The sequence below is a fragment of the Ursus americanus genome, chromosome 1 (genome assembly GCF_024610735.1).
Source record: "Ursus americanus isolate L20-20 chromosome 1, mUrsAme1.1.p, whole genome shotgun sequence".
In the NCBI taxonomy this organism is placed as follows: domain Eukaryota; kingdom Metazoa; phylum Chordata; class Mammalia; order Carnivora; family Ursidae; genus Ursus; species Ursus americanus.
In genome coordinates, this window is record NC_142127.1 from 32,928,274 (window position 1) to 32,943,531 (window position 15,258).

The 15,258-nt window shown below is 42.7% G+C and overlaps 1 protein-coding gene across 1 annotated transcript in view; it reads right to left on the reverse strand.

Annotated features, from left to right (window-relative positions):
• Positions 1–2,889, reverse strand: part of CACNB4 (calcium voltage-gated channel auxiliary subunit beta 4) — a 235,831-nt gene extending 232,942 nt beyond the window's left edge. The window contains exons 1-2 of the mRNA XM_045781924.2: positions 2,710–2,889; positions 2,400–2,483 (exon numbers count right to left, since the gene is read on the reverse strand). Coding sequence (XP_045637880.1) covers positions 2,400–2,483; positions 2,710–2,718 — 93 coding nt within the window. The 5' untranslated portion in view covers positions 2,719–2,889. The remainder of the gene's footprint in view (positions 1–2,399; positions 2,484–2,709) is intronic.
• Positions 2,890–15,258: the final 12,369 nt, after the last annotated feature.

Consider the following 15,258-nt stretch of genomic DNA (forward strand, 5'->3'; position numbering starts at 1 on the left):
ACTGTGAAATATCACCAAGAAATTCCATCACTCCAATATATCAAGAATTCAAAAACAACAAATCGCTGGTCATTGTACAAATAATGAGACTCTAATATCATAAACAGCTTGTGTGCTTCTCCAAAAAATATTTTGTTTTGGCACTCAGGTGAAAACTCTTCAATTTTACTTCAAAAAATACTGTTAAATTCCATTTGCAATAACTTTTCATCTCTTGTCAAAGAAACAAAAATCCTCAGTTATTTCTATTGTAGCCATTTGAGAAGTCTATATTATGCCATTTAAGCAAGATCATGTGTAGGATACTCACTGAACTGTAAGTGCTCACAAAAATTATGTATTATTTTTGCACAGAAAAAAGGAAGATTGTGTATATAACACAATTACAACTAATTCCTAAATTTAAATTAGACCATTTTATTAAAGCAACAAATTCCAGTTTCAGAAAAACTAATGAAATATATTTGTTCTAAAAATGTGCATTGTTTGGGATGCCTGGGTGGCTCAGTTGGTTAAGCGGGTTAAACATCTGCCTTTGGCTCGGGTCATGATTCTAGGGTCCTGGGATCGAGCCCCACATCCGAGCCCCACATCCAGCTCCCTGCTCAGTGGGGAGCCTGCATCTCCCTCCGCCTGCAGCTCCCCCTGCTTGTGCTCTATCAAATAAATAAAATCTTAAAAAATATAAATAAAAATAAAAATCTGCATTGTTTAAATTACTCCCAAAATTATTAGCATGCAATACTTTTTACATTTTTAAGACAATACATAGCAACACACTTAACAAGAACTTATACATGCATTAATCTCAATCATTTATTTGAGTAAATTGAGGAAAGAATATTAGAAAAATAGATTGTTTCGTTTGTGGTTGAAGAGTAAAGCGTTAGTGAAGTGATAGTGTAGATTAACTCAAAAGTTTTAGTCAAACAGTTCACAGAATACTCTGCTGTATAATTAATATTTCTAAGAATTTGCAACAAAAAAACACTACCAAAAATAGGCACCCACAAAATAAACATCAACAAGATCTCAAAGAGTCACATAAGTCAAAAATGTTTTAAAGATGAAGAATGTCTTTGCTTTATCAAATACACAAATGATCTGAGCAAGCACTGCAAAGGGGATAGAATGCACTTTTAGAATGAATTCAAGACCCAAAATATATTTATTTTAATAATGCAATTGCTTGGTGCTCACTGAATTAAATAGTAGTAGTAATAATTTGCTTGCAGAAAATGAGTATCTGCATAATAAATATTATCTAAATATGTTTTATGAACTCTTAGAAGAAGTCTGAGTCCAATTTTGAATCTAAAGCCCATTTGTTGTAGACAATCTGTTTAAATTGATGATAATCACTAAGGATACACACCGCAGCTGCCATCATTGGTTAAAAACACATTACACAATGCTCTGAGTGACCTAGAGGGAAAAGAACTTCCCAAGGTCACTCCAGCAGCCCACAGCAGAGCCTGGGATAAAAGCGTCTTGGGGCCACGACCAAAGTATTTCTAAGTCACCCTGAAAGCACACACCTCCACAGTTTCTGTTCCAAAGAAAGATCAAGGTGATTCACTTTTGCATGATCTCCCTAGCACCCAGCAGCAATGTAGAGATGGTCTCATTTACAGCACATGGACAGTACAAAAATGAAGGACCAATCTCCTATGTCAAGGTGAAAGAGACCTAAGCATTCAGTTAACCGGCGATCTTTACCACACAGAACACTCACTAGAACCACGCAGAAGGAAAACAACCACTAAGAAAACAAACGTTAAGTGTAGTACCACCCAGACCCCGGCACTCAGGGCCAGCCTTGGCTTATTTTGATTTAGCCAGATCTGGGCAGTTCTCCCCTAGTTAAGCGAACCAAAGAAGAGGTCCCAAGCGACACCAAACTTTCTGTTCAAAGTGTCTTTCATTTGACCAGACCTCGCAGATCTCTCCCAAAACCTTGACAGAGAAGAGTGTTCGAAATACGGCAAAATAGCAGAGACCACTAACTCTCCGCCAAATCAAACCTTGTGCCGGGCCCCAGGAGCTCTGGTTACTCAAAGTCAAGTACACGACTTGAAGACGTTTCTCCACACACAGAAAGCGCAATTAGAAATACTTTCAGTCTTAAATTCAATATCCCTGCCCTAAGCCAGGTCTCCACCAACTTGCGTCCGCCAGCACGAACTTCAGGGCGGTGCGGGGCCGCCTGGCCGCCAGGACTTCGGGCGCAGGAGGCTGCGGGAGAAGGACGCAGCGGGAGCGCCGCGCCCCGGCCGGAAAGAGCGCGCAGGGACCGCCAGCGCTCAGCTCTCGGACCCCCGCGCCCGGCCCCGGGCCTTCTCCCCAATCTGCCCACCACCCCACCCCACCCCAGCCGCCTCCCCGAGTCCGCCTCCTACCTGTCTGAGGATGAAGCTGGTCGAAGTGGTGCTCCCATCGGATCTTTTCAACCTGCTCCTCCGGGTCGTGGTGCCTCGGGCCACCTGGACTCGACACACGGGGCCAGAGAGAAGCCGGTGAGGACCGAAGCGTGGAGCCGGGCAACCACCCCGGGCTAGAGTCCGCCTCCGGACCAGCTCCCCGGGGTCTCCCAGAGCCCGCACCCCAGTCTCCTCAGCGGTGCCCACATACAGCCCCCACCCCCACCCACCCACCACAAGCCTCGACGGCTGAAAAGACGCCCGCGAAGAGCAGCCCGCGAGCACCCACCACATCCATTAAAGACTGTCGGGGTGCGGGGTCCGAGTCCCCGGCATCGGCTGGGGAAGGCTGCGGGCTCCAGAGCTGGAGCACTAAGACCGACGAGGTGAGGAGGTGGAGGACAAGGAGGTAGAGGAAGAGGAGGAGGAGACAGAGGAGGAGCCGAAGGAGAGAGAGACGCGGAGGAGGGGTGGGAGCGCGGGGCGGCAGACTCCCAGGACTGGGGGCCCGGAGCGGCCGGCAGGAAGGCGGGGCACCCTCGGGCCGCCGCGGCGGGGGGAGGAGGGGGCGGTACCTGAGAGGCGGGGGAGTGCGGTCCGTCCGCCGGCCCGTTCTTGGCGTTGGAGGAGGACATGGTTCACGGCCTCATGGCGGGTCGGTGCGCGGTGGGCGGTGGGTGGTGGGCGGGCCGGCCCCCGGAGGCTCTCAAGGGGAGGAGAGGAGGGCGGCGGGACTTCTCTACCGGGCTGCGGGACCCGCGCCGGCTCTCGGGCTCCCTGCCCGCACTTTGGAGAGCGCGACACCTTAAAGGGACCTAGGCGCTTCCCCCGCGCCCGCAGCGGGATCCCGGACAGCGGCCCCCGCAGACGGAGGTCCCGCAGAGGGGGCTTCTGGGGATTCGCCTACCCGAGCGGATCGGGAGAAGCGCTCCCCCACCTAGCGAGCGCCTTACATCAGAGCTTTCCAGAGGATGAAGGGAGGGGGAAAATCTGGGATGGGGGTGGGAGGATTAAAATAGTCTGCACAGTTTCAAATGAGACAAAGGTGGCAAGGTTCATGAATCAGGACTTGGGGAGGGACGCTGGTGCAATGTGGCAGGGAGTGGGAAGAGCCGCCCGGGCGTGTGTGTGTGTGTGTGTGTGTGTGTGTGTGTGAGAGAGAGAGAGAGAGAGGGAGAGGGAGAGAGAGAGAGAGAGTGTGTGTGTGTGTGTGTGTGTGTGTGTTCGGTGCACTGGAATTTTAAAAGGACAAGAGCAGAACCTTCCTTCCGCGACTTCACTCATCAGCCCGCTGTGGTAAGGCATGGGGGTTTGTGGTTTGTTTTTTGTCCGTGTTTTTATATTGTTTTGTCAACTACAGCTTCACAACCCCGAGCCACACATCCAGGCGGCCGCGGGAGACCCTGCCAGCCTGAGTCTGACGGGAGATGCAGCTCCGCAGGAGATTAGCGTGTCCTAAGGAGTTTTGAAGGTCATGTTCGACCTGCTAAAAAGCAAGAGTTGGCCACGTGCCTCCCATTTCTACACGGATAGCTGTTTTCAAGGGAGGAAACTCATCCTTGAAACCATAAACAGTCCGTGCCATTGTTGCAACCCTTGGTTTCCTCCTGCACATACAAGAGATTAATTTGAAATCAATGCAAACTATGGAGAAAAGGAATTTGAAGTAATAAGAAGGAGGAAGAAAAATATATGAGAATTCAAAAATAAAGAGACCCGTTTATCTATAGTTACTGCGTGAGAAACCCATCAATAAAATATACATAATATCTCAAACTGCTAAATCAGCCTGTCACCTTACATTCTAGTATTATTTTTGATGGAAACTGCCATGTTTAACAATTGGCTGATTATTGAGGTCCTGATTATATCTTACCACCCCCCAAACACTTCCTTTCCATTCCCGCTTTCTTCACTTAATCCAGACATTCATTTCTTTCTAACAGTCTAATAACTAGTCTCCTTGCCTCGGGGCTCTGTGCGCGTGTGTGTGCACACACACACACACACATACAGCATTCCAACTACACACTACAGGCAAAGTCATTTTCCTAAAATCTCTTTGCCGAAGTCATTCTTCTCTAAAAAGCACTCACTGCTCTCAGCAGCCCACAAGACAGGTCCAACAATCCTGGTCCAACAAACAAGCCCCACTTTTCTCCCCTGCTTTCCTGGTCACCACTTCATTTCTCACTTAATTTCTTCATAGAGACTTTCCAGGGAGCAGGCAGGTCTACTCATTATTGCTCAAACATACCAAATACAATCCCACTTAAGCACTTCTGCCTTGGAATGTACCCTACCTCCAGCCCACCCACCCAGCTGAATCCTACCTTTTCCTCCAAACCTACCCCAGCCCACGCTTTCTACACAGAACCTGAGCACTCCAACCTGGATAGTTTTTCATGCCTATGAAAAACTGGAGTACTTATTCCCTGGGCATTTAGTATAGACTGCCTTGATATATTAGTTCTCTTTTTATGAAAATCGCCTAATTTCCGAAATAGAGTTTTAGCTTTTTATCTTGTATTTGTATACCTTACATATAGTAGATATTTCCTAAAGTTTATGGGTAGTGGTATGTCTGCCAGTGCAGAACTCCTTGCTTTAGTTACCATCGACTCAATCCATTTTTAGCTCTGAGCCATTTTAATAACTGATATTTCATCTATCTATCTATATAGAATGAGTTATGTGGGCACCAAAATTTGAGTTTTCTGGTGTTCCACTGCCCACAGTCACTGACTTTAAGTTATGAAAAAAGAATCTACAGCAGCATGACAGTGAGGAGCTCTCCATCTATCCTACAGCAAAACTGGTGAAAACTGTTATTTTTCTTTAATTTAAATCTCTGGAATGGTCCTGAGGGTACACAACAAATGAAGAAACATTTATTCAAGAAAATTCACTGAAATTCAGTAAGAAAAGTGAGAGTCTGTGGTATCTGAACCAAGAACCGCTCCCTCCTTCCCTGCTACCACCCAGCTCAGCAAGAGAGAAACTCCATTCCACACTGGTGCACCCTGGAACTCAGCACTTCCTCGCCCATCACCTCCAGCTCTTCCTTGGAGGGACAGGATATCAACATTTATCATCATGTCCCACATTCTTGTTGCTGAGGTTAAATTCCCATCAAATACAGCAGAGAGGAGTGGGCTCCCTTCTTTGGCCCAGCCCCCACTTGTGGGATGGAGCCTCGACCTTTGGCACTGTGCCGCTGAGAATACTGGGGCCCTTGGGGCGCCTGGGTGGCTCAGTCATTAAGCGTCTGCCTTTGGCTCAGGTCATGATCCCAGGGTCCTGGGATGGAGCCCCACATCAAGCCCTGCATCAAGCCTGCATCGGGCTCCCTGCTCCACGGGAAGCCTGCTTCTCCCTCCCCCACTCTCCCTGCTTGTGTTCCCTCTCTCTTGCTGTCACGGTCTCTCTGTCAAATAAATAAATAAAATCTTAAAAAAGAGAGAGAGAGAATACTGGGGCCCTACCAAGTGCTCAGCTCCTAAGGGGGGGGGGGTGTCACTCAAAGAGAGGTACACCATTGTTCCTGCCCTTTGCACCAGACCTGAAAGAATGACATTGGACCCTTATTTTGTATCACATTCAAAAATTAACTCAAAATGAACCAAAGATCTATGCGAAAGAGGTAAAAATGTAAAACTATTGGGAGGAAATATATAGGTAAGTCTTCATGACTCAGATTTAGCATTGGATTCTTAGATATGACACCAAAGTACAAACAACAAAAGAAAAAAATAAATAAATTGGACTTCACCAAAATTAAAAACTTTTGTACTTCAAAGGGCACTGTCAAGAAAGTGAAGGCACCCCACACAGTGGGAGAAAATATTTGCAAAGCATATATCTGATAAGGGACTCCCATCTCTAATACATATAAGGAAATCTTACAACTCAGTAATAAAAAAAACCAAATTTTAAAAATGGGCAAAGAGGGGCGCCTGGTCGGCTTAGTGATTTAAGCCTCTGATTTTTTATTTTGGCTCAGGTCATGATCTTGGGGTAGCGGGATCAAACCATGCATGGGCCTCTAAGCTCAGCTGAGAGTCTGCTGGAGATTCTCTCTCTCTCCCTCCCCCTCTGCCCCTCCCTCCATGCTCCCATGCTCTCTCTCTCTCTCTCTCCCCCCACCTCAAATAAATAAATAAATCTTTAAAAGAAAAGATTCTCTTCCTGGCCCTCTGCCCCTCCCTTACACTACCCCTACCCTCACCCTTGGGCACTCTCTCTAATTAATTAGTTAATTAAAAATGGGCAAAGAATCTGAATAAACATTTCTCTAAAAAAGATATCCAAATGACTGATAAGCACATGAAAAGATGCTTGACATCATTAGTCATCAGGGGAATGTAAATCAAAACCATGAGATGCCACTTTACATCCACTAGGATAGCTATAATCAAAAACAAGTGTTGGCAAAGTTACAAAGAAATTGGAACCGTAATACACTGCTGATGGGATTATAAAACAGTAGGGCCACTGTGGAAAACACTTTTGACAGGTCCTCAAAAAGTAAAACACAGAGTTACCATACGATGCAGCAAGTCCACTCCCAGGTTTATAGCTAAGACAAATCAAAGAATATGTCCATGCAAAAACTTGTGCCAGAATGTTCAGTGTGATTCATAATAGCCCAAAACTGGAAGCAACCCAAATGTGCACCAACGGATGAACGGATGAAAGAAATGTGGTACATCTATCAGTGGAATATTGTTCTGCAATAAAAAGGAATAAAGTACTACAACATGGGTGAGCCTTGAAAATATGATGCTGAGTGAAAGAAATCAATCACAAAAGGTTATATTGTATGATTCCACCTACATGCAATGTCCAGAATAGGGATATCTGCAGACTAAAAACAGATTAGTGGCTGCTTAGGGCAAGGGAGGCTGGGAGTTACTGAGGTGGTAACTAAAGGTACAGGGCTTCTTCAAACGGAGGAGGGTTGCTGGAGGGGAGGTGGGTGGGGAATGCGCTAGATGCGTGATGGGTATTAAGGAGGTCACTTGTGATGAGCACTGGGTGTTGTATGTAAGTGCTGAATCACTCAATTCTACTCCTGAAGCCAATATTATACTATACATTAACTAACTGTATTGAAATAGAAATTTGGGAGGAAAAAAGAAAGAAAAAATATTAAGTTAAAAAAAAAAAGGAAAATAAGTACAAGGCTTCTTTTTGAGGTGAAAAAAATGTTCCAAAATTGATTTTAGTGACGGTTGCACATATTGTGAATGTGCTAAAAACCACTGAAGTGTACACTTTAAATGGATGAATTGTATGGTATGTGGACTTTCTCGATAAAGCTGTTATTTTTATATGGACCTAAATGTGGGACCTGAGAGCATAAAAATCCTAGAAGAGAGCACAGGCAGTAATTTCTCTGACATTGGCTGTAACAACATTTTTCTAGATATGTCTCCTGAGGCAAGGAAAACCGAAGCAAAAATAAACTATTAGGATTACATCAAAATAAAAAGCTCTGCACAGCAAAGGAAACAATCAACAGAACTAAAAGATAATCTACTGAATGGGAAAAGGTATTTGCAAATGACATATCCAATAAAGTGTTAGTATCCAAAATATATAAAGAATTTATACAACTCAACACACACACACAAAAAATAATAATAATCAACTTAAAAATGCAGGGCACCTGGGTGGCTCAGATGGTTAAGGGTCTGCCTTCAGTTCAGGTCATGATCCCAGGGTCCTGGGATTGAGCCCCGTGTCAGGCTCCCCGTTCGGCGGGGAGCCTGCTTCTCCCTCTCCCTCTGCTGTTCTCCCTGCTTGTGCCCTCTCACTCCCTCTGTCAAATAAATAAATAAATAAATAAAATCTTTAAAAAATAAATAAATAAAAATAAAAATGGGCAGAAAACATGAACAGACATTTCTCCAAAGAAGACATACAGTTCAACAGACACATGAAAAGATGCTCAACATCACTCATCATCAGGGAAATGCAAACCAAAACCACAATGAAATATCGTCTCACACCTGTCAGAATGGCTAAAATAAAAACACAAAAAACAACAAGTGTTGGCAAGGATGTGGAGGAAAAGGAACCTTCATGCACTGTTGGTGGGAATGCAAACTGGTGCAGCCACTCTGGAAAATAGTACAGAGATTCTTCAGAAAATTAAAAGTAGAACTACCTTATGATCCAGCAATCACACTACTGGGTATTTACCCAAAGAATATGAAAACAGTAATTGGAAAGGATATGCACCCTATGCTTACTGCAGCACTATTTACAATAGCCAAATTATGGAAACAGCCCAAGTGTCCATCAACAGATGAATGGAAACGGACGCCTGGGCGGCTGAGTCAGTGAAGCATCTGCCTTCGGCTAGTTCAGGTCATGATCCCAGGGTCCTGAGATCAAGTCCTGAGTTGGGCTCCCTGCTCAGTGGGGAGTCTGCTGCTCCCTCTCCCTCTGCCACTCCCCCTGCTTGTGCTCTCTCTCTTTCCCCACGCCCTCTCTTTGTCAAATAAATAAATAAAATCTTTTAAAAATAGATGAATGGGTAAAGAAGATGTGGTATATATGCAGTGGGGTATTATTCAGCCATAAAAATGAATGAAATTGGTATTTGCAACAACATGGACGGATCTAGAGTATAATGTTAAGCAAAACAAGCCAGTCAGAGAAAGACAAATCCCATACGATTGTACCCATATGTGGAATTTAAGAAACAAAACAAAAGAACAATGAAAAAGAGAGACCAAAAAAAAGAAACAAAACAAAAAACCAAAAAAACAAAAACAAAAAACAAAAAAACCCAGACTCTTAACTATAGAGAACAAACAGATGGTTACTAGAGGGGAGGTGGGTGCAGGGAATGGGCTAAATAGGTGATGGGGATTAAGAGTACACTTATCATGATGAGCACTGAGTAATGTATAGAGCTGTTCAATCATTATATTGTCCACCTGAAACTAATTTAATACTGTATGTTAAATCTACTGTATTTTTAAAAATTAAAAAATAAAGTGAACAGAGTTAATTTCCGAGCTCTTTTTAAAAATAACTAACTAAATAAAACTATAGCCGTTAAAGAGAGGTGAGAGTATATGTATAGACTTAGACATCCAAGGTATATTAAGTGGAAAAAAAAAGTTTTAGAACCAATGATCACATTTGTGTAAAATGATGTGTGTATGTATACACACACTCCCTATATATATAGGGAGAGGGCACATTTTAATTGATATACTTTCATATAATAGAAATATTTCACCAAGAAAAACACTTAATAAGAAGCATTTTATCCTATGTACTTAAAATGCTTAAACTAAAAAAAAGCTTAAAAACTCTAAAATTGTTTAAAACTACAAAGCATGTTTGAAATTTTCCAGAAAATTTAAATTATACTTGAGGGGGAAAAAAGCTGTTATTTTTAAAAATCTTCAGACCTTATAAAAAAGTAACTCAAAATGGATCATAAATCTATGTGTGAAATGCAAAACTATAAAAACTTCTCACAGAAAACCTACAGGACTTTGGACTGGAGATGAGGTTTTAGATGCAAACATGATCCAAGAAGGTAAAAACTGGTATGTCGGGCTCTGTGAATTTTTGCTTATTATTATTAAAATTAAAATTTTTGCTCTGTGAAAGACTTCGTGAAGAGAATGAAAGACAAGTCATAGATTGGGAGAAAAATATTTGTAAGACACAAATCTGATAAAGAACTTGTAAACAAATGGGCACCTGGCTGGCTCAAGTTTTTTGTGGGTTTTTTTTTTTAAACTGACAATACCAGTTGTTAGTATTAGGAGCAATAGGAATTCGTATTCATTAGTGATGGAAATGATACATGGTACAGCCACTTTGGAAGACAGTTTGTCAGCTTCTTAATAAATTTAACATAATCTTTCCATATAATCCAGCAATCATGGTCCTAGGTATTTACATGATTGACTTGAAAACTTACACCACATAAAAACCAGCTCACAAATATGTCTAGCAGTTTTATTCATGATTGCCCAGCACTGTAAGCAACCAAGATGTCCTTCAATAGGTGAACGGGCACAGCGGTATAATCTTATAATGGAATAGTACTCAGTGACAAAAAGAATGAACTAACAAGCCATAAAAAGACGTGGATAAACTGTAAATGCACATTGCTAAGTGAAAGAAGCAAGTCAGTCTGAAGCAACAATTTAGGATTACATTTTTGTAAGATTCTAGAAGAGTCAAAGCTGTAAAAACAGTAAAAGGTCAGAGGTTCGGGGGGGGGAGCGTTGAATATGTGAAGCACAGCAGGGTTTTTTTTAGGGTGGTGAAATGATTCTGTATGATACTATAATGGTGGGTACATGATGCTATGCATCTGATAAAACCTGTAGAACTTTCTGGCACAAAGTTAAGCCTTAATGTGTGCAAATTTTTAAAGTCATATACAGGAAGTTGGGAGGTTTCAGGATGAAATGCAGAATGTAACAAAGGAATATAACTTTCTTACAAATATATGGAACAACCTCACTGAAAGGAGTTTGGAGCGGAAGGGGTGCTGGTTTAAGTATCTTTAGAAATGAGTGAAGTCTGTAAGACTAATGGCAAAGGAACTGTGTGTAAGCACTCTACTGCTTCTGATAAACTTGCTGCCTGAGGTATGTGTTAACAATTCTGAAGTCACTATGCATATATACTGGAATTGAGCAATTAAGTAAACGATGGCAGGTGATGGGAGCCAGGTTTTCTACTGTTGGAGTGGACAGTTACAGATAAGTAAGGGGAGAAGGCTAGGATGATCCATGTGGTAATGGATTTGAGTTAGAAACATCAGCACGTGAGGGTTGCTGGAAGGGAGGTTCGGTGGGGGGATGGGGTAACTGGGTGCTGGACATTAAGGAGGGCATGTGATGTAATGAGCACGGGGTGTTATATAAGACTGATGAATCACTGACCTCCACTGAAACCAATAATACATGTTAATTAATTGAATTTTAATTTAATTAATTAAAAAAGAAACATCAGCATGAACCAGGTGTAGCTTAATACAGATATAGATAGCTATATAGAGAAATATTTATAGATTTGTGTATATATATGCAGGTTAGTCTACACACATATTTTCTTGCTCTCAGCCAAAGGCCTAGAAATAACATGTCAGTAACAACAAACACACCTACTACCCAGGTCTTGGTTTCTAATACCATCCCCTAATAAAAACAACCAGGGCACCTTGAAGAAATGGCTGATTCTAAGACTGGAGCAGGAAATATACAAGATGAGCCCAGAGTGTCTTATAGTGCCAGAAAGTAAAGAACGCTTTCAAAACAAAACAAAACAAAGCACAATGACTGGAGTATGTCAAAGGGACACAGGAGCAAACCGAAAGAGCTCCCCATGGCCAAAGTTGGAACAATTTGAGCAATAAAATAAAGTAGTATTGGAATATATCCCAAAGTATAAAATAAGTGCCCATGAGTCCTTAGTGATAAAAGTAAATCACTGAATAAATAAATAAATGGACGAGAAGAGACAAGGTTCTCATGTGGAAGAATTACAAATAATTTATGTAGATACTCCACTCTTCAGGAAGGAAAGCATATCTCCCCCTTCTTACATGTGGGCTGCGCATGAGTGTCTTCCTTCCAGAGTACAACATGGAATGGAGGAATTGGAGAAACTTGACAAACACTACCTCAGTCTTGTGATTAAGATGAACATCAACAATGATGTCAGGTTGGTAATACCTACCCTTGATATCACATGAGGAGAAGGGTACTTTACCTTTGTGACCCTCTTCCCCCAAACCCCTAACCCTACTCTAATCATGAGAAGACACCATACAAATCCCAATTGAGGGACAGTCTACAAAATATATGACTGGTACTCCTCAAAACTGTGAAAGTCATCAAAAACAAGGAAAGTCTAAGAAGCTGTCAGAGCCAAAAGGAGTCTAAATCAAAGACCAAGGGCACCTGGGTGGCTCAGTTGGTTAAGTGTCTGCCTTCAGCTCAGGTCATGATCCCAGTTTCCTGGGATCAAGCCCCGCGTTGGGCTCCTTGTTCAGCAAGGGAGCCTGCTTCTCCCTCTCCCTCTGCCTGCAGCTCCTACTGCTTGTGTTCTTTCTCTGTCAAATAAAAAAATAAATAAAGTCTTTAAAAAATAAAAAAATTAATCAATCAATCAAAGACCAAACCAATACCAAAATCACCAAGTGGGACATACCACTCCAGGAGTCAAGGGCATGGGCAGGGATGTACAATTCTCTTACAGGAAAGGAGGGGAAGTAACACCCAGCAAATGGGGGCGCCTGGGTGGCTGAATTGGTTAACCGTCTGACTCTTGATTTCAGCTCAGGTCATGATCTCAGGGTCCTGAGATTGAGCCCCACCTCGGGCTCTGCGCTGGACATGGAGCCTGCTTGAGATTCTCTCTCTCCCTTTGCCCCTCCCCCCAACAAACAAACAAACAAACAAAAAAAAACAAGTAAAAAAACAAATAACAAATAACAACAAATAACAATACAGCCCTTTACATGAAGGATAATTTATTTAACTAGACAGTTACAAAATCTGATCAGTGTCCTTCATTTCCATTCTGACATTTTTGGTGGCTTGTTGTAAATTATGCTAATTCTTTCTATAATGTTTAAAGGAAGAATTATTTTTAAAGTTCATAGTGAGGTGCTGACTGATGTAAATTAAATTCCAAATAATATTCAAATTCTGCCCCCAGTGAAGAACATAGGTTTACAGTCATTTAAAGGTGGGAGAGACCTTGAATAAATCTGGAGTGGTGGTTCACAACCAGCATAAATATGTAAGGGTGGGATATGGAGATTGAGATATCCACTATTGTTGGACCCCACACAGAACTTTTTTCCTTCATCTCCGTATTGTCTTGCACTGTCTCTTGCTACTGTCACCTGCCCGAGTATCTGGCTGTGACCTTTCACCTTTCTAGGTGACTCTTATTGAATGCTTTTCACAACCATTTGGCCTTCCTCCAGCCCATAGCAAGGGTCTGTGATGTACAACTTCCTGCCACAAGTCAGAAAGAAATGTTCCCAGTTGCAGCCTCTGCTGCAATCCCTGGGCTAAGCCCAGAGAAATGAGCTTGCTGTTCTGGAAAGCATCTTGTTTCCTGATTTCCATATAGAGGAATAGAAATGAGATGGTCGGGGATGCATGTTGAATGAGCGCAGTGACAGTCTCTGACAGAGACAGATCCGTATACACAGATGGATCATGCCAGTGCAAGGTGGCAGACGCTATGACATAGTTACGAGATGCTACTGCAGGGCAGCATATGGTCTGAGGTCCGGAATCAGTGCAATTTGCAAAGCCTGACACTTGAAAAGACAGTTTATTAGATGGACGAAGCATTTCAGGCAGAGAAACCGAGCCAAACAGGTATGGAAAGAGCAAAACTGTCACCTGAGGAATTTTGGGTTTGGGGGTTGGAATCCAGTGTGTATGTAAGAAAGTGGAAAAGATTAGAAGGGCTGCTAAGGGTGAGACCATGAAGACCCTACCTAATTATGTGATTCTGAAGAGTTTGGCCCTGGGACGCCTGGGTGGCTCAGTCAGTTAAGCGTCTGGCTCTTGGTTTTGGCTCAAGTCATGATCTCATGGGTCCTAGAATTGAAACCCGCTCAGCACAGTATGCTTGTCCCTCTCCCTCGGCTCCTCCCCGGCTCGTGCTCTCTTTCTCTCTCTCACTCTCTTTCTCTCTCTCAAATAAATACATAAAATCTTAAAAAAAAAAAAAAAAGAGTTTGGCCCTTATACAGAAGTAACAGAAACCTGAGCTCAGGCTGAGGATTTCTCTCAGTAACTGGTTCTTGGAGAAATCAGTCTGTGCATGTGGGTCCTAGGTTTTTAGGCTTCAACTCAGAACCACTCTCCTCATTCAAATCAGCCTCAACTAGTTGTCACCTGCTGTTTTCCTTAGAAGTCCCTTGAATTTTGCTCTTTTCTGTTCAGAAAACATACAACCCTGTGCGCTTCCTTAAGCTCCCATTTTCCCCATGTTTGACCCTGCTCCTCACAGATTCTCATAAAGAGCCAGTCTGTTTACATCAAGTTCCGGTCTCATCAGAATCCCCCCTCATGACAGAACTAATTGTACTACAACGCACACATTACACAGACCCAGCAGCTATGATGCTCTTCCTCACACGAGCATTCTCACGTCTGAAGGCATTTTGTAACCATGTGAGCCCTTGGGGCCCCATCTATCTGGGTGACGTGTGGGAACGGAAGTTGTCACGGTTGTTACCTAACAACCATAACACACGAATTACTTCTAGGTCCTAGTCACACTCGTGCAGCGGAGAAAAGCACACGCCTGAGTGTCAGATACAACCTGGTTCATAATCCCAGCTTTGCCACTTACTCGCTGGGTGACTTTACCCTCTTCACTTACCGCTCTACCTAATGGGTGTTAGAATTCAGTGACAATGTGCATGAAAATGGTTTTTAATCAAGTCAAAGCGCAACGTCTAACATTATATAATTAGCGCATGGCGAAGCCACAAATACAATTCAGGCTTGGAAATTCAAGTCTTAGCGTCCCCAGCATATAGTAATTATGTTACTGAATGCATTAATGAATGCTAATACATCCTTAATTTTTTCATGTTTCTAAATCGAAGAGATAGGAGCAGTTTGGAGCTTTTATCCCCATCCTCATTTCCAGGGCATTTTCTATCTCTCCTGAGAACGTTAGAAAAAAAGTCCTAGTTTTAACCATTAGGTCAGATGTAAATATATTAAACCTAGCCTTTATTGACTAAAAAGTATGGTATGCTCGTATTAGAGAATCTTCCTTTTTTTTAAAGACTCTACCCATTTACTTGACA